At 38.3% G+C, this 23196-nt stretch overlaps 2 protein-coding genes across 3 annotated transcripts in view; one reads left to right on the plus strand and one right to left on the minus strand.

Moving 5' to 3' along the window:
• LOC125801307 (zinc finger protein 585A-like) overlaps nucleotides 1–23196 on the minus strand; it is a 188292-nt gene that overhangs the window by 126855 nt on the left and 38241 nt on the right. The window lies entirely within an intron of this gene.
• LOC111196763 (NLR family CARD domain-containing protein 3-like) overlaps nucleotides 1–23196 on the plus strand; it is a 43074-nt gene that overhangs the window by 14212 nt on the left and 5666 nt on the right. The window contains exons 3-10 of the mRNA XM_049478463.1: nucleotides 282–389; nucleotides 524–637; nucleotides 5629–5677; nucleotides 8694–8883; nucleotides 9137–10937; nucleotides 11732–11905; nucleotides 14066–14239; nucleotides 16673–16719. Coding sequence (XP_049334420.1) covers nucleotides 282–389; nucleotides 524–637; nucleotides 5629–5677; nucleotides 8694–8883; nucleotides 9137–10937; nucleotides 11732–11905; nucleotides 14066–14239; nucleotides 16673–16719 — 2657 coding nt within the window. The remainder of the gene's footprint in view (nucleotides 1–281; nucleotides 390–523; nucleotides 638–5628; nucleotides 5678–8693; nucleotides 8884–9136; nucleotides 10938–11731; nucleotides 11906–14065; nucleotides 14240–16672; nucleotides 16720–23196) is intronic.

The raw sequence follows: 23196 nt of genomic DNA on the forward strand, positions 1-23196 counted from the left end.
AGATCTATAAAATACATATAGTAAATATGATCTAATCAGGTGATGACTGTGACATCATAACAAACACACAAATATATTCAACAGTATTGTTAAAGAAATTAAAATATGTATATTTATTAGACGAGCGTTTTTCAGTTTGGGGCAGCTGACAGAAAGCTTCGGGACACTTCTGGGACGGTTATGAAGAAGTTAGTCTGGAACCTGTGAATCAGTTTTAGTTAAGGAACACATTACTCCACACTTTACTCTCATCATGGATCATCATGAAGATCTGTTTACAGGGAGAAGAGAGCAGCATCTCCAGCCCCCAGTGGAGTGTCTATGAAGAGTGATTGGTCCATGTGGGAACCTCCATTCTTCAGCAGTGGAGGAGGAAGCTCTGGGTCTCGGTACATCACTGCACTAAACTACTGTTCTGTTCTGAGAGTGAAGCTCTTCAGTTCCTGATCTTTATTAAAGATGTGCTGTGTGTTGGAGTTTCACTGTGTAAATGCTGGAGTTTCACTGTGTTTAATGTTAACAGAACTGAAACCCAGAGAGGAGCTTCTCCAGAACCCAGCTGTGTTTCTATGAAGAGTGACCGGTCCATCATTATTCGTCCTGATTTCAGCAGTGAAGATATGACCTCTGACCCACAGTGAGTGAAACATCACTTACATCATTTGCTGATTTTTTACTATAATTTACCTTTTTAAACCATATAACACACACACATTCACACACACACACACACGGGAGGTCAGTGTGAGTTTTTCTGTATGTAATGATCGTTGTACACAGCTGGGTGTGATGGGGAGGTGGGGTTTAGATTAGACTGACTGACCTGAACAAAGAGAGTAAATTACAATATCAGCTACAGGTTGAAGAATTACACATATATCTATATCTTGGGGGGTGTGATACTGATAAAATCATTATCTAAATAATTTTCATAATTTTGTCAAATACAAAAAAAACAGAACAGTATTTTGCATTATTCAAAAACATTTTTAGAAAAGTATTATATTGTAATAAACTGCACTTCTTAAATGATCGAAAGATTTTCTTACTAAATATATTAATGAAAACAATATATTTAATATTTAAACATTAAACTCACACATTCAAATATTAAACAGTGCACCATGTGACCTACCAGATATTCTTGAATAAAAGCATCAGTGTTATATTGGCAAAACTAAATTATATTTATATACGTTATATCAATCAAATAAAAACATTAATTGTATTAATCACAACAATATTCTGTGAAGGGACAACAATCATTGTGCAGTGTGTTGTGTCTGGCAGACTAGATTATTCTTTGTTGTATTGCTAATGTCAGTATAAATGAGAATATTTTAATGTGCTGGGTAACTGATTTTAACTGAGAGCTTTAATGGAGGAATATTCCATATTCCACCTTTAACAGAATGGAAAGAGAAAACATGCCTTCAGCTGTGTGTGTGTGTGTGTGTTTGTGTGTGTGTGTGTGTGTGTGTGTGTGTGTGAGAGAGAGAGATTTGGAAGAAAATGAAGTGTGAATGAAAAACCAACAATGGTCACAGAAAAAACTTGAATGTGACAAAAGTAATACTAAATAAAATTTTTATGAAAATAAATAAATGAATATCTGATATTGATTTTGAACTGTGCTTCAACAGAATTGTTTTAAAAAGTAAACTCATTAAACAGGCCTGGACAAAATGATGGTACCTTTGAAAATAATGTGACTAAAGGCACATGTTATATCAAGGAGTGTCCACTAATTAGAATCACAGGTGTCTACAATCGTGTAATCAATCAGTGGGTCTATATATACAGGTCCTTCTCAAAAAATTAGCATATTGTGATAAAGTTCATTATTTTCTGTAATGTACTGGTAAACATTAGACTTTCATATATTTTAGATTCATAACGCACAACTGAAGTATTTCAGGCTTTTTTTTGTTTTAATGTTGATGATTTTGGCAAAAAAGTAAAGAAAAAACAATAATCCCTATCTAAAAAAAATAGCATATTTAATACGACCAATAAAAGAAAAGTGTTTTTAATACATACAAAGTCAACCTTCAAATAATTATGTTCAGTTATGCACTCAATACTTGGTGGGGAATGCTTTTGCAGAAATGACTGCTTCAATGTGGTGTGGCATGGAGGCAATCAGCCTGTGGCACTGCTGAGGTGTTATGGAGGCCCAGGATGCTTCGATAGCGGCCTTAAGCTCATCCAGAGTGTTGGTCTTGCATCTCTCAACTTTCTCTTCACAATATCCCAAAGAATCTCTATGGGGTTCAGGTCAGGAGGGTTGGCAGGCCAATTGAGCACAGTAATACCATGGTCAGTAAACCGTTTACCAGTGGTTTTGGCACTGTGAGCAGGTGCCAGGTCCTGCTGAAAAATGAAATCTTCATTTCCATAAAGCTTTTCAGCAGATGGAAGCATGAAGTGCTCCAAAATCTCCTGATAGCTAGCTGCATTGACCCTGCCCTTGATAAAACACAGTGGACCAACACCAGCAGCTGACATGGCACCCCAGACCATCACTGACTGTGGGTACTTGACACTGGACTTCAGGCATTTTGGCATTTCCTTCTCCCCAGTCTTCCACCAGACTCTGGCACCTTGGTTTCAGAATGACATGCAAAAACTGAGCAGCAGTCCGGTTCTGCTTCTCTGTAGCCCAGGTCAGGCGCTTCTGCCGCTGTTTCTGGTTCAAAAGTGGCTTGACATGGGGAATGCGGCACCTGTAGCCCATTTCCTGCACACGCCTGTGCACGGTGGCTCTGGATGTTTCTACACCAGACTCAGTCCACTGCTTCCGCAGGTCCCCCAAGGTCTGGAATCGCCCCCTCTCCACAATCTTCCTCAGGGTCCGGTCACCTCTTCTCGTTCTGCAGCGTTTTCTGCCACCCATTTTCCTTCCCACTGAGGTGTCTTGATACAGCACTCTGGGAACAGACTATTTGTTCAGAAATTTCTTTCTGTGTCTTACCATCTTGCTTAAGGGTGTCAGTGATGGCCTTCTGGACAGCAGTCAGGAAGGCAGTCTTACCCATGATTATGGTTTGAAGTGAGTATGGAGTAATGAACCATGCTGGGAGATTTTAAAAGCCTCAGGAATCTTTTGCAGGTGTTTAGAGTTAATTAATTGATTCAGATGATTAGGTTAATAGCTCGTTTAGAGAACCTTTTCATGATATGCTAATTTTGTGAGGTAGGAATTTTGGGTTTTCATGAGCTGTATGCCAAAATCATCAGTATTAAAACAATAAAGACCTGAAATATTTCAGTTGGTGTGCAATGAGTCTAAAATATATGAACGTTTAATTTTTATCATTTCATTATGGAAAAGAATGAACTTTATGACAATATGCAATTTTTTTGAGAAGGACCTGTATAGGGCTACAGGTAGTCACTGTGCTGTTTGGTAAAGTGGTGTGTACCACACTCAACATGGACCAGAGGAAGTGAAGGAAAGAACTGTTTCAGGAGAAAAAGCATGTTAAAGTTAAAGGTTATAAAACCATTTTTAAGCAGCTTGAATTTCCTGTGACAACAGTTCACATATTATTCAGAAATGTAACATCCACAGGACTGTAGCTAACCTCCCTGGACATGGCCTCAGGAAGAAAACTGATGACAAATCAAAGAGACGGTAATACAAAAGGTAACAAAAGAGCCCAGAAAAACTTCTAAAGAGATTAAAGGTGAAGTTTAAGCTCGAGGAGCATCAGTGTCAGATCACACCATCACTGTTTGAGCCAAAGTGAACTTAATGGGAGACGACCAAGGAGGACACCATTGTTGAAAAAAAAAACATTAAAAAGCCAGACTGGAATTTGCCAAACTACATGTTGAGAAGCCACAAAGCTTCTGGAACTTTTTGGCAAGGCAAATCAGCTCTATGTTTACAGACGGAAAAATGAAGCATATGAAAAAAAGAACACTGTCCCTACTGTGAAACATGGTGGAGGGTGCTCTGTTATGTTCTGGAGCTGCTTTGCTGCATCTGGTACAGGGGGTCTTAAATCTGTTCAGGGTACAATGAAATCTCAAGACTATCAAGAGATTCTAGAGAGAAATGTGCTGCTCAGTGTCAGAAAGCTTGGTCTCAGTCGCAGGTCATGGGTCTTAAAACAGGATAATGACCCAAAACACACAGCTAAAAACACCCAAAATTGGCTAAGAGGAAACATTAGACTATTCTGAAGTGCTTCTATGAGTTCTGACCTAAATCCTATTGAGCATCTTTGGAAGGAGCTGAAACAAGGAGCCGTCTGGAAATCATTTAATTGCAGTGATTACCTTAAAAGGTTGTGCAACTAAATATTAAGTTAAGGGTACCATCATTTCTGCCCAGGCCTATTTCATGAGATTTTTATATATATTTTATGGCATGGCTGAAAAGCAATATCTGACTTTCATATGTTCATTTTCATTGCATTTTTATTTATTATTACTTTTGTCAGATTCAAGTTATTTCTGTGACCATTGTGGGTTTTTCTTTCATTAACCGCGGGGTACCAACAATTCCATGTGTGTACGTGTGCTATGTTCTGTCATCTTTTATGCTAAATTAAACCCAATTAATGCTACTTCTGCAGAAATTGCCCTGCTAACATATCTAAAATATTATTGATGGTAAACTAAAGCTTATGTAAGCACTGAATCGTTTCTCCTAACTGTACAAAAAATATTCTCCACTCAAAGCTTTATGACACAGAGCACATCAGCACCATCTGGTGGCCAAAACCACAAAGTGCTTTATGTGTCTGGTGGAAATATATATTTTTTTGCGAGGATTATTGCTTCCAGTGTATTGAAAACAGGACATTTATTGTTTCTTTAATAGCATTGAATAAAACTTTGTAATCTGTTGTGCATGTATTTATCATATCAGTTGCTGGGGTGAGTTCATACATCCAGGAATGGGAGAATGTGTTCTAGTACAATACATAGAATTAGAATATAAATTAGTATGCTAATTAGAACATATTTAATTTCCAGTAATTTTGGATAACTTTTTAGCTGTTTTCTTTCTAATTACATTCACATTGTTGCTGATTGGCACTGTTCATCATTTATTTATATATTTAAATACTGTGTTAATTGTAGAACAAATTAAGCATTGACACAGTGGTTCAAAGCAACAGGTTCTTTGACATACATCAAAACTTCAGGTAAACAGTGACATCATTACAAAAATCTTTATTTACATTATTAGAAGGTAAAGCTCTGTTTTAACCTTTAAGAAACATTGTCTCAGTCCTGATGCTGTCAGTCTGCTCTGGACTGACGAACTCAGAAACTCCATTTCCAGAATTCTCGCTTTCAGGACTACAATGACTAATCAGAACATGTGAAGCTACGGCGTTCCGGTTCACCCAGCTACTGATTGGTCACCTGAACTTTTGAGTATAAATACCCCTATTAGTGCTGAGAATTAAACTTAGGTTCCCTAGCTCGTCTACGACAGTATTCCTGATGCATTTAGAAAATTATTGATTTAATGCAGGCTTTAATTACAGATCAGTATCTGTTATTTGCTGATATTCTATTTTTAATTAATAACCATATTTTATTGAAACAAAAGATCAGCTGATTTATTCGTTTGGAATACAGTGTGGATTTTCTGTTCATCCATAGTAAGAAGAAAAACAACTATTCCAGACAAAAACTGGACCACATATTCAAGGTTAGTCATGAATCATATATATGATGTAAAGCTCTCTGATTTCTTTTACATATAAATTTAATTTCACTTTGAAATTTTGATACTTATCATACAGTTGCAAGAAAAAGTATGTGAACCCTTTGGGATTACTTGGATTTCTGCATAAATTGGTCATAAAATCACAACAAAAGACAAACATAGTCTGCTTTAACTAAAACCACACAAGAAATTATATGTTTGCATGTTTTTTGAACACAACATGTTAACATTCACAGTACAGGGTGGAACAATCTTTGGATTTAATAACTGGTTAATCCTCCATTGGCAGCAAAAAACCTCAACCAATCATTTCCTGTAGTTGCAGATTAGACCTGCAGAACAGTCAGGAGGAATTCTGGATCATTCTTCTTCACTAAACTGTTTCAGTTCAGCAATAATCTTGGGATATCTGGTGTGAATCGCTCTCTTGCGGTCATGATGCCACAACAACTCAATTGGGTTGAGGTCAGGACTCTTCAGAAGATGTATTTTCTTCTGTTGAAGTCATTCAGTTGTTGATTCACTTCTATGTTTTGGGTGGTTGTTCTGTTGCATTATCCATCCTCTGTTGAGCTTCAGTTGGTGGACAGATGGTCTTAAGTTTTCCCGCAAAATGTCTTGGTAAACTTGGGAATTCTGTTTTCCGTTTATGACGGCAATCCGTCCAGGCCCTGAGGCAGCAAAGCAGCCCCAAACCATGATGCCCCCTCCACCATGTAGACCCTGTGTCTTACACATGAACATCAAGGCTTTAGAGATACTTTTGTAACCCGTTCCAGCTTCATGCAAGTAAACAATTCTTGAATGTAGGTCTTCTGAGAGCTCTTTTGTGCGAGGCATGATTCAGATCAGGCAATGCTACTTAAGAACAGCGAACTAAAACTGGTGTGTGTTTTTATAGGGCAGAGCAGCTTTATCCAACACATCCAATCTCATCACATTGATTGGACTCCAGGTTGGCTGACTCCTGGCTCCAATTAGCTCTTAGAAAAGTCATTAGTCTAGGGGTTCACATACTTTTCCCAACTGAACTGTGAATGTTAACATGTTGTGTTCAAGAAAACCATGCAAACATATACAGTGAGTCCAAGAAGTATTTGATCCCTTGCTGATTTTCTTCGTTGGCCCACTAATAAAGACATGATCATTCTATACTTTTAATGGTAGATGTATTCTTACATGGAGAGACAGAATATTAAAAAGAAAATCCAGAAAATAAATCTAAGGAATATATATTAATTGATTTGTATTTCATGGAGTGAAATAAGTATTTGATCCCTTAGCATTCATTAGCAGTTCTGGCTTTTACAGACCAGTTAGACACTCCCAATCAACTTGTTACCTGACCTGAAGCCACCTGTTCTCACTAATCACTTGTGTGAAAAACACCTGTCCACAGAATCAGACAGATCACACAGATTTCAAGTCTCCAACATGGGTAAAACCAAAGAGCTGTCACAGGACCTCAGAGTCAGAATTGTTGACCTTCACAAAACTGGAATGGGCTACAAAAAGATTAGTAAGGTGTTGGATGTGAAAGTAACAACTATTGGTGCAATTATCAGAAAGTTTAAAGAGTATAACATGACAATCAACAGACCTCGGCCCGGTGCTCCAAAGAAGATTTCGCCTCGTGGGGTGGCAATGATGCTGAGAACGGTCAGAAATCGTCCTGCAACCACTCGGCAGGAGTTAGCAAATGACCTGAAGGCAGCTGGGACCACAGTTTGCAAGGAAACAATTGGCAACACTTTGCGCAACAATGGATTCACATCCTGCAGTGCCCGAAAGGTACCCCTGCTGAAGAGAGCACATGTGGAGGCGCGCCTCAAGTATGCCAATGATCATTTGAAAGATGAACCAAGTTATTGGGAGAAGGTTTTGTGGTCAGACGAGACCAAAATTTAACTTTTTGGCCTCAACTCCACCCGCCATGTGTGGAGTAAGAAAAATGCTGCCTTTGACCCCAAGAACACTGTGCCCACCGTCAAGCATGGAGGTGGAAGCATAATGTTTTGGGGGTGTTTCTCTGCCAAGGGTACAGGGCTACTTCACTGCATCACTGGGAAGATGGATTGAGCCATGTACCGCACAATCCTGAGGGACAACCTCCTCCCCTCTGCCAGGGATCTGAAAATGGGCCGTGGTTGGGTCTTCCAACATGATAACGACCCTAAACATACAGCAAAGGCAACAAAGGATTGGCTCAAGAAAAATCACTTTAAGGTCATGGAGTGGCCCAGCCAGTCGCCAGACCTCAATCCGATCGAAAATCTATGGAGGGAGCTGAAGGTCAGAGTTGCCAAGCGACAGCCCACCAACCTTCATGATTTAGAGAGGATCTGCAAAGAAGAGTGGGTCAAAATTGCCCCTGGTGTGTGTGCTAAACTTGTGGTTAACTACAACAAACGTCTCACCGCTGTGCTTGCAAACAAAGGCTTTGCCACTAAGTATTGAGTGTGTTTGGCAAGAGGGATCAAATACTTATTTTCCTCATTGAAATACAAATTAATTAAAATTTATTCTTTAAAATTATATTCTGGATTTTTGTCTTGATATTCTGTCTCTCCCTGTTAGAATATATCTACCATTAAAAGTGCAGAAGGATAGTGTCTTTATTAGTGGGCAAACAAAGAAAATCAGCAAGGGATCAAATACTTCTTGGACTCACTGTATTTTTTGTGTGTATTAGATTGTGTTTGTCTATTGTTGTGACAGATGAAGATCTGAACACATTTAATGACCAATTCATGCAGAAATCCAAATAATCCCAAAGGGTTCACATACCTTTTCTTGCAACTGTAAATTATTCACCCTCAGTTTTCTAGAGTTTTCTAGAGTATTATAACAGTAACCATGTTAATATTAATGCAATAAGATGGTGCTCAGTAACATGATGTTTAAAGCATCCATAACTCCTTTTCTGCTCAGATCAGTGTCATCATCTCTCTCTCTGTACTGTAACAGCTTTACTGATTCTCTGTTTGTTCTTAATCAGGAGCTGCAGGAGAAGTTTATATCTCTAGTGAAGAATGAGCTGAACACATTCAAGAAGCTCCTAAATCCAGATTACCCAGCATGCTCTGAGGGAGAGGTGGATGATGATCAGAAGGAGGGGGTGCTGAAAGTCACACTGCACATCCTGAGGAACATGAATCAGACAGACCTCGCCAACACACTAGAGAGCAGTAAGAGTTCTGGGTCATGACTATGGGTACCAACTTAAAGGGCTAATTTATTTCCTCAGAGGAGTTCTGCTTTTCAAATTAGAATAATAAGCAATAGTTAACTGGATTTTGAAATTATAAGATATTGTGTCACAGCATCAAATGTATCCTTAAACCTAACAATTATCTACTGTATCAAAGTTGTTCTACACAGGGGTCTTTCATGAAGATCACAGCTAATTACATTTTCCTTATTCTCTTCCTCTGCAATCAGAATTAGCCCCAGCATGCCAACGAAAGCTCAAATCCAAGCTGAGGGATAAATATCAGAGAATTAATGAAGGAATCTCAGGCCATGTAAAGTCAGCACTTCTGAATGAGATCTACACAGAGCTCTACATCACAGAGGGAGGGGTTGGAGATGTCAATCAGGAACATGAGGTGAAACAGATTGAAGCTGCATCCAGGAAAAAAACAACACAGGAAAGACCAATAAAATGCAACAACATTTTTAACCCTTTACCAGAACAGAAACGAACCATCAGAACTGTGCTGACTAAAGGAGTTGCTGGAATTGGAAAAACAGTCTCTGTGCAGAAGTTCATCCTGGACTGGACTGAAGGAGAAGTAAATCAGGACGTGCTCTTCATATTTCCACTTCCTTTTAGAGAGCTGAATCTGATGAAGGAGAAGAAGCTCAGTCTGGTAAATCTTATTCAGAGCTTTTTCCCAGAAACAAAAGATTTAAAACCAAGACATTATAAGGGCTACAAGGTCATGTTCATCTTTGATGGTCTGGATGAGTGTCGACTGCCTCTGAATTTCCAGAACAATGAGAACTTGGTGAATATAGAAGAACAAACCTCAGTGGATGTTCTGCTGACGAACCTCATCAAGGGGAATCTGCTTCCCTCCGCTCTCCTCTGGATCACCTCTCGACCAGCGGCGGTCAGTCAGATCCCTCCTGAGTGTGTTGATCAGGTAACAGAAGTGCGAGGTTTCAGTGACCCTCAGAAACAGGAGTACTTCAGAAAGAGGATCAGTGATAAGGACCTGGCCAACGAAGTCTTCACACACATCAGGTCTTCAAGAAGCCTCTACATCATGTGCCACATACCGGTCTTCTGCTGGATTACAGCCACAGTTCTAGAGAGAATGCTGAGTGAAGCTGAGAGTGGAGAAATTCCCAAAACCCTGACGCAGATGTTCACACACTTCCTGATCTTTCAGATCAAACACAAGACCCAGAAGTACAGTGGGAAAAGTGACATTGATTCTCAGCAGATTAGAACAAGTATCCTGGCTCTGGGGAAACTGGCGTTCCAGCAGATGGAGAAAGGAAACCTGATCTTCTATGAGGAAGATCTAAAAGAGAGTGGCATCGATATTAAAGAAGTGTCGGTGTACTCAGGAGTGTGTACCCAGATCTTCAGGGAGGAACATGAGCTGCACCTCGGGAAGGTCTTCAGCTTTGTACATCTGAGCGTTCAGGAGTTTCTTGCTGCTTTATATGCATTTCTCTGCTTCAATGACAGAAGCGTTCTGAATGAGCAAACCACTAAAAACCAAAACACTGAACTATCTGCAATCTTCAGCAAGTCAACAATGACTGACTTCCTCAGCAGTGCCATAGACAGAGCCTTACAGAGTGAGAGTGGACACCTGGACCTGTTCCTTCGTTTTCTCCTGGGTCTCTCACTGGAGTCTAATCAGAATCTGTTACGAGTCGTACTGACACATACAGAGAGGATCTCTGACAGTAATGAGGAAACCATCAAATACATCAAGAAGAAGATTGAGAAGAACTCATCTCCAGAGAAATCCATCAATTTGTTCCACTGTCTGAATGAACTGAATGATCATTCTCTGGTGCAGGAAGTGCAGAAATACCTGAGGAGAGGTGGTGAGCGTCGTCTTCAACAGGCCAGCCTCTCTCCTGCTCAGTGGTCAGCTCTGGCGTTTGTGTTGGTGAACTCAGAACAAGAGCTGGATGAGTTTAACCTCAGTAAATATGATCCATCAGAGGAGTGTCTTCTTAGGCTGCTGCCAGTAGTTAAAATATCCAGAAGAGCTGTGTGAGTATTTTTATTCAGGCCTTCACACAGTTTTTAATTAACTGCTGATGTGTAGAATCAGTTTCCATTCAATGACTGGTGGATTTACATTTTTCACATTGTTACATGCATTATCCTTTGTGTGTAATAATAATTAAACCATCATTTTAATGTAAACAGAACATGAAGTTTCTGTTTTAGATTGATTAAGTACAATCTTAAAAAAAGGTTTTGGGTACATTTTATGTTTTTGTTAAAATAAACGCACATCTCTTGCAGATAGATAGATAGATAGATAGATAGATAGATAGATAGATAGATAGATAGATAGATAGATAGATAGATAGATAGATAGATAGATAGATACTTTCCGAAGGAAATATAGGGTAGATCCGAGTTTATATCCACTCTAAAGTAGCACTGGGTGATTTGACTGAAAAATCATATCTCAATATACTTTGGAGAAATGATGATTAGTAATACAACATAACAGTTTCATATAGAACATACATTTTAAGTGTCTGTATTCATTCCTAACATATATATATATATATATATATGTGGGAAAAGGTGTAATGTTTTTCCAGAGTTTAACTGGGAAAATAGCATACATTCACATACTCCAAAAAGTCCATGCTGATCACAAATAAAGTGGAGATTTCTGCATGTTAACTATTTCAGTATAAGGAAACACCAGCTCTTTCGATGGACAATACATTTCACAGTTTAATTCTGTTCTCTATTCTTTGTCAATCCATTCAAATATTCTTCTTTGGGTTTATTGTAGAATCATTTGTTTATTCTTAAATTTTCAGACTAGCTTCATGTGACCTTGGAGTAAAGACATGTGAAAATCTGGAATCAGTTTTAAACTTGGAAAACTCCTCCCTGAAAGAGCTGGACCTCAGTAACAACGACCTGCAGGATTCAGGAGTGGAGCTGCTCTCTGCTGGACTGAAGAGTTCACACTGTAAAGTGCAGATTCTCAGGTCAGTTTTTCAGGTTATCACAGACCAAAATAACATACAAGACAACAAATAAAAACACAATTAGTTAAATAAACTAAATTACACAGAAGGATGTGCAAGGTTGGTCTGAGCAGGATGTTCTTTCCAGGATGGCAAAGGGGAGAAGCCCTAAACATCTCTCCCTGCTCAGACTTTTCCATGCCCTTTAATTTGTCATGGTACTCCATCTACAGACCAAATACAAAATAATAAGACAAGAGTAATTGTACTCTTTTATGCTCATTTCCTTTTTTCTTTTAACTCGTATGTATGTATGAAATGTAAAATGTAAAAAAAAAGCATCAAAAAACGACATACAACATAGTTCATACATGAGCTAAAAGCACCACATATATGTTGTTACTTGCAGAAAAAAATATATAAAAGAAAGAAGCTAGCTCCATTCTCTGTGGTAAAACACAGCACACACTCTGGGTTTCTACGCTCTCAGCATAGCTATACACAAGTTTTACACAAAAAATAAAGTCCGCAATCAAAATGTTAAGAATCAAAAGCAAAAATTGTATGTTGCAAATTCAAAAGAGAAAAAATATATAGCAAATATATATTTTTAAATATACTTGGTTACTTTATTTCAGTTTGGATTTTGCCAGTCTTTGCTTTTATTTTTGTGCTTTTGTTAATTTTTTTGTGGATTGTTTTGGATATTTCTGTTTAAAACTTTTGCTTCTAGAATCTCTTCTTTGCTTCTGCTTTAGTTTTTTTTTTCTTCTGAGTTTTGGCACACTTTTCACGTGTGGGCGGGGCTTAGAAGAAGGCGTTCCCCTTGAATCTCCATTGGTCAGCTGGTTTTGGACTGACCACTGAGACTGATCATGCCCACCCCGCCAGTTTCAAGCGTCCTTCCAAACAGAGAGCGAACAGCAGCAGCAGCAGATACTTTTACAATTAAATTTCATACAAACGTTCTGTTTAATGTTATATTATGTTATATTATTCTCTGTTTCACTCCATTAAAAAGCTCACATTAGCATGCTAAATTTTCATGCACAAAGTAGGTAACTAACTAACTCACTAGCTCAATGACTAGGTAACTCAATAGTTCACTGACTAGGTAACTCACTAGTTCACTGACTAGGTTACTCACTAGTTCACTGAGTAGGTAACTAGCTAACTCACTAGCTTACTGAGTAGGTAACTAGCTAACTCACTAGCTTACTGGCTAGGTAACTCACTAGCTCACTGAGTAGGTAACTAGCTAACTCACTAGCTCACTGAGTAGGTAACTAGCTAACTCACTAGCTCACTGAGTAGGTAACTAGCTAACTCACTAGCTCACTGGCTAGGTAACTCACTAGCTCACTAAGTAGATAACTAGCTAACTCACTAGCTCACTGGCTAGGTAACTCACTAGTTCACTGACTAGGTTACTCACTAGTTCGCTGAACACAAGTTCACAAAAACCCAACAATAAAAGCAAAGACTGGCAAAATCCAAACTGAAATAATTTTCAAATAACTGGAAAGGATAATAAAGTAACCAAGTACATTTAAAAATGTGTGTTTGCTATATATTGTTTCTCTTTTGAATTTGTAGCATCCAATTTTTGCTTTAGATTTCTAACATTTTGATTGTGGATTTTATTTTTTTGTGTAAAACTTTTGGCACAAAATTTACTCCATAAAATATCCACTTCTGTCTTAAGAAAAACAAGTGCGATTAGTAACAGAATTTTGACAGGGTTAATTAGATTGCATTTTTTAATCGATTGACACCAATAGATATTCTACACGTATAAATGTGTAAATATTTAGGTGTTTACCATGATGATAACAAATCACACAAGAAAAAGTGTTTAACGAAAGTCAGAGTATTCTGCAGTCGTCTTAAGAATGTCCAACTTGAATGAACATTTGAGATATATCACATATTGATTACAAAATTGTGATGCACAAGCAAAAACAATTTTAGCAAAAGTTAATATGAACTCAATTCTTTGGTCCACATCAATGCTAATGCTGTGTTCACAGACATGCTTACTGTTGAGGTTTGGGTTTCATGAATTTGTTAATCTATGTTAAGAAACTTTAGTTTTCTATAGATTTTTTACAGATTTTGTAGTGTTATTTAAAAAAAAGAGACTTACTAATATCAAAGTACATTCCTTTGCTCTGTCTGCAGATTATCTGGTTGTATGATCACAGAGAAAGGCTGTTGTTCTCTGGCTTCAGCTCTAATTTCAAACCCGTCCCACCTGAAAGAGCTGGATCTGACCTACAACCACCCAGGAGAGTCAGGAGTGAAGCTCCTTTCTGCCAGACTGGAGGATCCACACTGCAAACTGGAGAAACTCGGGTAGGTCTGAACTGATAATTATGTTATCAACATATTGTGAGATAAATATTGCTGTACATGTTTTGTCACTCTAGATATTGCCTGTTGTGTGTGCGCTGTGCCACACAGGAAAGCAAAGTGTTGAGAAAGTTAGGGGTTAATTCTGTGAAACACATTGCATTGTGGGACCTGTAGTAAATCTAGTTGTAGTCACCAGGTAAACACGGTGGAGCAGCATGTAACCTTCATTCTGTCTTATTTTTGTTTACACAGCCACTGTTAATTTTTCCATGCCCAAGCTGTCTGCACTGAATGCCAAGTATTTCGCTGTAATTCTGTTTTGGCTCATCTTTTTGTTGAACCAAGGTTTAGGTTTTACTCCAGAACAGGTGGAAAAGTTTAACTGGTTCTGGTCATGCAGCCAGTGATGGAGAGCTGCCCTGAGCATCGAGTCAGGAGAAAAGTTATAAGATTAAAACTGATCCCCACTAACTTTATACACACTGAGAGTCAAGCACCACAGCAACCAGCCCATGTCTTTATGGTAAAATAATCAGTGACTGCAAAACCAGAATCCATTCTGAAAACTTAGGGTCCTAACCTACACCCTGTGCAAGGTGGTCTTGATGCTTATTGATATCTTACTACCTCCAACAGTTTTTTTGTTCATGCTCTTCATCACAGCAACGGTGATTTTGAATATATCTACGCTGATGCAAAACATTGGACAAGTCCAGGTAGCTGTGCCATTTATATAGCAATACGCCAAAGTCAGACCGCACCTGGCTCTTAAAGGGAATGGCAAGTGACATGTTGATTGGTTTATTTCAGGATACATGCTTTCTGCACATTTTAAACAGTTGTTGTGACAGGGGTCCACTAAGGTATGAATATGAATGCAAAAAAAATACTTGTGTAACCCTTTTCTGAAAGCTCACAGCTCACAAGAAACTGCCATTTAATCTTACCTAAGAGACCATTTTCACCCAGTTTCTTTGTTATTATTGAATCATTAATACTAGAGGTGTGACGAGATCTCGTGGCACGAGATCTTGCGAGATTAAAACGTGACAATATTTCTGTCTCGCGGTCCGGGTCCGGACCCAAACGTTGTCCAATGCGGACCCAAACCTACTGAGAAGGATTTAATTGTATACACGCTTTGCGGCGCAGTAAATCACAGACCAATCACGTGTGGGGTAAGATCACCAAACGCTCTCTTCAGTCAATCAGATCTGTGCAGACGCGGTAAGGAAAAAATAAATAAATAAACATACCACTCCTCACGCGGGATCGAACCCGTGTTGTCAGGGTCGCGGTCGAGAAAAAACGCCTTAATAAGGAGCTAGGGAGCCCGAAAACAGGCGGAAAAAGGAGAACTGGACCATACTGGATTCTAATTAAATACTCCTGGCATAGCAGATGCTTCTGCTACTTTTAAGTTGTATATCTGGCTGCATTTTGGCTTTCCAGTGGAAACAATAAACGGTAACAGAGTGACCAACAAGATACAAACCATATATAAATACTGTAAGTAAATCCTACACATGACCATTTCATAGACAGTTGTACTAATCCCTTAGCTCTGTACTGTATTTAAAAAACATTTGTCTCTGTTTGCACTTCAAGCATAGTCTTAATGAGTGGTAATGGTTATGAATAGTTAAATTACAAGAGATTTAGGAGAAAAAAACACAAACCATAGGCTTAATATGATTGGTTGTAATTTGCACTTTATGTTTGCTCTATATAAGATCAAGAAAAGTTTTATTTGTATTTTTTAATCTTATTTTTATTTCTATTTCCTATAAAATCAATGTGTGAGAGAAACCAGTCTGTTAATTGTGCGTTATATGATTTTGTCAACTCTAGTTTTCAAGCCATTTTTCATTTTTGACATTTTCTTTAATATTGTATTTTTAAATCTCGTCTCGTCTTGTGAACCCAATATCGTGTCTCGTCTCGTCTCGTCTCGTGAGATTAGTGTCTCGTCACACCCCTAATTAATACTGATCTTAACTGAGGTGAGTGAGACCTGCAGTTCTTTAAATGTTGTTCTGGGTTCTTCCTGGATGAGTTGTTCATGCCCTTTTGGAGTAATTTCTGTTGCTCAGTCACTCCTGGGGACTGTGCCTTGTTTTCTCAATTTGTGAATAAAGGCTTTAATAAAAATAATACTACATATCGTGCATATAAAGCAGAATAAGATACGGCAAGTATTAAAACTTTATACATGCAGACAAAAATATATTTAGAGAAGTAAGAGTAAATCTTCCGTTTTTAATCTGATTTTATGCAGTGTGCATTGCAGTTCCGTACTTTACCACATGAGGTCACTAATTTCCGCTCTCTCAAATATTCACTCGTTTTCACACAAAGTATTTCTTTATAAATCAGTTTCTAAAAATCTCACACTGTGCTGATCTGTGTGTGTGTGTGTGTGTGTGTGTTTAGAGTGGAACATGGAGGGAAGATCAGAATCAAACCTGGATTAAAAAAATGTAAGCTCTCTCTCTCTCTCTCTCTCTCTCACACACACACACACACTCACACATACACTCTACATACAAACAGACACACACACACTCTACACACAAACACAAACACACACTACATAAATCAATACACAAAAAACACACACACTACATACAAACAATAGACACAAACACACACACAAACACTACACACACACACGGTACATACACACAATAAACACCCAAAAATACATACACTACATACACCCACACATAGACTATATACAAACACTACACACACGAACACTACACACACACACACACAATAAACACACAGACACTAAATATAACACTACACACACTAATAATTACACTAAACATAACACTACACACACACACACACACGCCCTTAATATAACACTACACACACACACTAAATATAACACTACACACACACTAAATATAACACTAAACACACTAAATATAACACTACACACAGACAATAAATATAACACTACACACACTAAATATAACACTGCACACACACTAAATATAACACTACACACACTAAATATAACACTGCACACACACTAAATATAACACTGCACACACTAAATATAACACTACACACACTAAATATAACATTGCACACACTAAATATACCATTGCACACACTAAATATAACACTTCACACACACTAAATATAACACTGCACACACTAAATATAACACTGCACACACTAAATATAACACTACACATACACTAAACGTAACACTACACACACTAAATATAACACTACACACACTAAACGTAACACTACACACACACTAAATATAACACTACACACACTAAATATAACTGCACACACAGACAATAAATATTACACTACACACACACTACATATAACACCACACACACTACATATAACACTACACACACACTCTAAATACAACACTACACACAGACTAAATATAACACTACACACACTAAATATAAGACTACACACACTAAATATAACACTACACACACTACATATAAGACTACACACACTAAATATAACACACACTAAATATAACACTACACACACTAAATATAACATTACACAAACACTAAATATAACACTACACACACTAAATATAACTCTACACACACTAAATATAACAACACACTAAATATAACAACACACACTAAATATAACACTGCACACACTACATATAAGACTACACACACTAAATATAACATTACATACACACACACACACTAAATATAACACTACATACACACACACTAAATATAACACTACACACACTAAATATAACACTGCACAGACACTAAATATAACACTACACACTAAATATAACACTGCACACACACTAAATATAACACTGCACACACACTAAATATAACACTGCACACACACTAAATATAACACTACACACTAAATATAACACACAATAAATATAACACTACAAACACACTACATATAAGACTACACACACTAAATATAACATTACACACACTAAATATAACACTACACACACTAAATATAACAACACACACTAAATATAACACTGCACACACACTACATATAAGACTACACACACACTAAATATAACACTACACACAGACAATAAATATAACACTACACATACACTAAACGTAACACTACACACACTAAATATAACACTACACACACTAAACGTAACACTACACACACACTAAATATAACACTACACACACTAAATATAACTGCACACACAGACAATAAATACAACACTACACACACACTAAATATAACACTACACACACACTAAATATAACAACACACACACACTAAATATAACACTACCCACACTACATATAAGACTACACACACTAAATATAACATTACACACACTAAATATAACAACACACACACACTAAATATAACACTACACACACTAAATATAACATTACACACACTAAATATAACAACACACACACACACTAAATATAACACTACACACACTAAATATAACAACACACACACTAAATATAACAACACACACACTAAATATAACAACACACAATAAATATAACACTGCACACTAAATATAACACTGCACACACACTACATATAAGACTACACACACACTAAATATAACACTACACACACACTAAATATAACACTACATACACACACAATAAATATAACACTACACACAGACAATAAATATAACACTACACACACTAAATATAACACTACACACACTAAATATAACACTGCACACACTACATATAATACTACACATACACTAAACGTAACACTACACACACTAAATATAACACTACACACACTAAACGTAACACTACACACACACTAAATATAACACTACACACACTAAATATAACTGCACACAGACAATAAATATTACACTACACACACTACATATAACACTACACACACACTCTAAATACAACACTACACACAGACTAAATATAACACTACACACACACTAAATATAACAACACACACACACTAAATATAACACTACACACACTACATATAAGACTACACACACTAAATATAACACTACACACACTACATATAAGACTACACACACTAAATATAACATTACACACACTAAATATAACAACACACACACACACTAAATATAACACTACACACACTAAATATAACACTACATGCACACTAGATATAACACTAAACACACACTAAATATAACACTACACACACACTAAATATAACACTACATACACACATACACACTAAATATAACACTACACACACTAAATATAACACTGCACACACACTAAATATAACACTACACACACTACATATAAGACTACACACACTAAATATAACACTACACACACTAAATATAACACACACTAAATATAACACTGCACACACACTACATATAAGACTACACACACACTACATATAAAACTACACACACTAAATATAACATTACACACACTAAATATAACACTACACACACACTAAATATAACACTACACACACACTAGATATAACACTACACACTAAATATAACACTACACACACTAAATATAACAACACACACTAAATATAACACTGCACACACTACATATAACATTACACACACTAAATATAACATTACACACACTAAATATAACACTACACACACACTAAATATAACACTACACACACTAAATATAACACTACACACACACACTACATATAAGACTACACACACTAAATATAACATTACACACACTAAATATAACACTACACACACACTAAATATAACACTACACACACACTAGATATAACACTACACACTAAATATAACACTACACACTAAATATAACACTACACACACTAAATATAACAACACACACTAAATATAACACTGCACACACACTACATATAAGACTACACACACTAAATATAACATTACTCACACTAAATATAACACTACACACACACTAGATATAACACTACACACTACATATAACAATACACACACACTACATATAAGACTACACACACCAAATATAACACACACACACTAAATATAACACTAAACACACTAAATATAACACTACATACACACTACATATAAGACTACACACACTAAATATAACATTACACACACTAAATATAACACACACTAAATATAACACTACACACACTAAATATAACAACACACACTAAATATAACACTACACACACTAAATATAACAACACACACTAAATATAACACTACATACACACACACTAAATATAACACTGCACAGACACTAAATATAACACTACACACACTAAATATAACTGCACACACAGACAATAAATATTACACCACACACACTCTAAATATAACACTATACACACTAGATATAACACTACACACAGACTAAATATAACTGGAACTGAAGCTACACCAGACTGCGCTTTTTACTCCATTTTAACTGCAGCTACGCTGTAAGAGCAACAGCAAACGCGCTTTTCAGCGTGCTTTTTCGGACAAGGGTGAGCGATTCTCACTTGAGCGGGGCGTGGTAAACCCCCTCATTCACACATTCTCTGTCTACACACCTCAGGGGCGTTACTCACGCTTTAAAAGACAGTCTGGTGGAGCTGATTTCCTAAATAAGAGCGGGCACACTACGAGAGCAAACAGGAACTGAAGCTACACCAGACTGCGCTTTTTACTCCATTTTAACTGCAGCTACGCTGTAAGAGCAACAGCAAACGCGCTTTTCAGCGCGCTTTTTCGGACAAGGGTGAGCGATTCTCACTTGAGCGGGGCGTGGTAAACCCCCTCATTCACACATTCTCTGTCTACACACCTCAGGGGCGTTACTCACGCTTTAAAAGACAGTCTGGTGGAGCTGATTTCCTATATCGCCCGCACCTGCGCGCAAATTCAGACTCCTATGTCGTCACTCACACTCGCTGAGGCGTCAGCCGAAGGCGTCAGCTGTTGTGTGAAGACCCTCTCGGGTGAAGACCTAACTCGGGTAAAGACCTGCGAGTCTACCTGCGCGAGTCGCGGGTAAAGACCTGCGAGTCTACCTGCGCGAGTCCACCGAGCAAGGCCACTTACAAGGCAGCCCGTCCTACTGCCTCACAAAATGTGCTCCCATCACATTCCTGTCATCTCCGGTACGCACAGAAGGCGTAAAAACACACATAGGCGCCAGGACCATACTAACCTGCGTCCTCTTAAGCAAGCCACGCCCACTACTACCTCATTCTCTGTTGGGCTGTGGAACTGCCAGTCGGCGGTTAATAAAGCAGATTTCATCGCCTCTTATGCAAATCATCTCTCACTACAACTACTGGCTCTGACTGAAACCTGGATTAAACCTGAAAACACTGCTACTCCGGCGGCACTTTCAAATAATTATTCCTTTACCCATACTTCTCGTCTCTCAGGACGAGGAGGTGGAACTGGCCTATTGCTCGCGAATGGCTTAAAATACACTCCACTATTACCTGCAAACTCATACAACTCGTTCGAGTATCATGCCACACTGGTTAATACTCCATCAAAACTTACTGTCGTTGTCATCTACCGTCCTCCTGGACAAATGGGCGAGTTCACGCATGAACTTGACATGCTACTTCTTCTTCTATCCCCGAACAAGATTGCCCCATGCTCATTCTAGGGGATATGAACATCCATCATGACAGTAACAGCTTCACAGACTTCTCATCCCTCATGCAGTCTTTCGATCTGGAGCAGGTCCCCAGCCCCCCAACACATAAAGCTGGCAAACATCTAGACCTGATCTTGACTCGTAACTGTGACACCGACTCTTTAACTGTCACTCCTCTACACCTCTCAGACCACTTCTTCATGCAACTCAACGTTCGCATTTCGAAAAAACCCACAGCTACTACTACTATGGTCTCGTTCCGCCGAAATCTTCGAGATCTCCCAGCAGACCAGTACTCCTCGCTGGTGACTGACAATATGCCTCCATTAGGCTCATTTTCATCACTCAATGTTAACGATGCCACTGATACTCTTTGCTCCACATTAAGCTCCTGTTTGGACGACCTCTGTCCTCAAACATCTCGAGCCATTAAACCAAGCAAACCGCAGCCATGGCTCAAAAATGACACGCTCAGGGAACTACGCTCCAAACTCAGAGCTGCTGAAAGAAAATGGCAAAAAAAGCAAAACCAGACAGACCTAAAAAACTACCAACTGCTCCTGGCTTCTTTTTCAGCCAGCCTCACTGCTGCTAAAGCTGAATTCTATCACAAAAAAATCAGCTCCCTCACAGACTCCCGGAAACTATTTGCTACATTCAAAACACTACTCAACCCTCCACCTCCTCCTCAGGCTACCTGCCTTACGGCTGAAGCTCTTGCCTCATTCTTTACTGGGAAAGTGGCAGCTATCAGCAGACAGTTTACTGATGCGACATGTAGCAGTCCTACATCATGCTCTGCTGCCCGGTATCCCTCTACCGAAGGCGTCGCTTTCTCCTCGTTCGCTCCTCTCACTGAGAACGAGACACTGGCTCTCCTAACGCGTAGCCGTCCTACTACGTGACCACTTGACCCGATTCCTTCAGACCTTCTGCAAACCATTGCACCTGCAATCATTCCGGCTATTACTCACACGATCAATGCCTCTTTAACATCTAGTGTGTTCCCGACTGCTTTTAAACAAGCACAGGTCACACCACTGCTTAAAAAGCCTTCTCTCAACCCCGCCCAGGTTGATAACTACAGACCGGTCTCACTACTGCCTTTTCTTTCTAAAACATTAGAAAGAGCAGCTCTCAATCAAGTCTCTGGCTTCCTCACCCAAAATGACTTCCTGGACCAGAACCAATCTGGTTTCAAGAAAGGGCACTCTACTGAGACGGCTCTGTTGTCTGTGACAGAAGCGTTAAAAACTGCTAGAGCTGCAGGACAGTCCTCAGTGCTCATTCTGCTGGACCTCTCGGATGCTTTCGACACAGTCAACCATGACTTCCTCCTAACTATACTCTCGAACA

Source organism: Astyanax mexicanus, chromosome 4, assembly GCF_023375975.1.
Source record: "Astyanax mexicanus isolate ESR-SI-001 chromosome 4, AstMex3_surface, whole genome shotgun sequence".
Lineage (NCBI taxonomy): Eukaryota > Metazoa > Chordata > Actinopteri > Characiformes > Acestrorhamphidae > Astyanax > Astyanax mexicanus.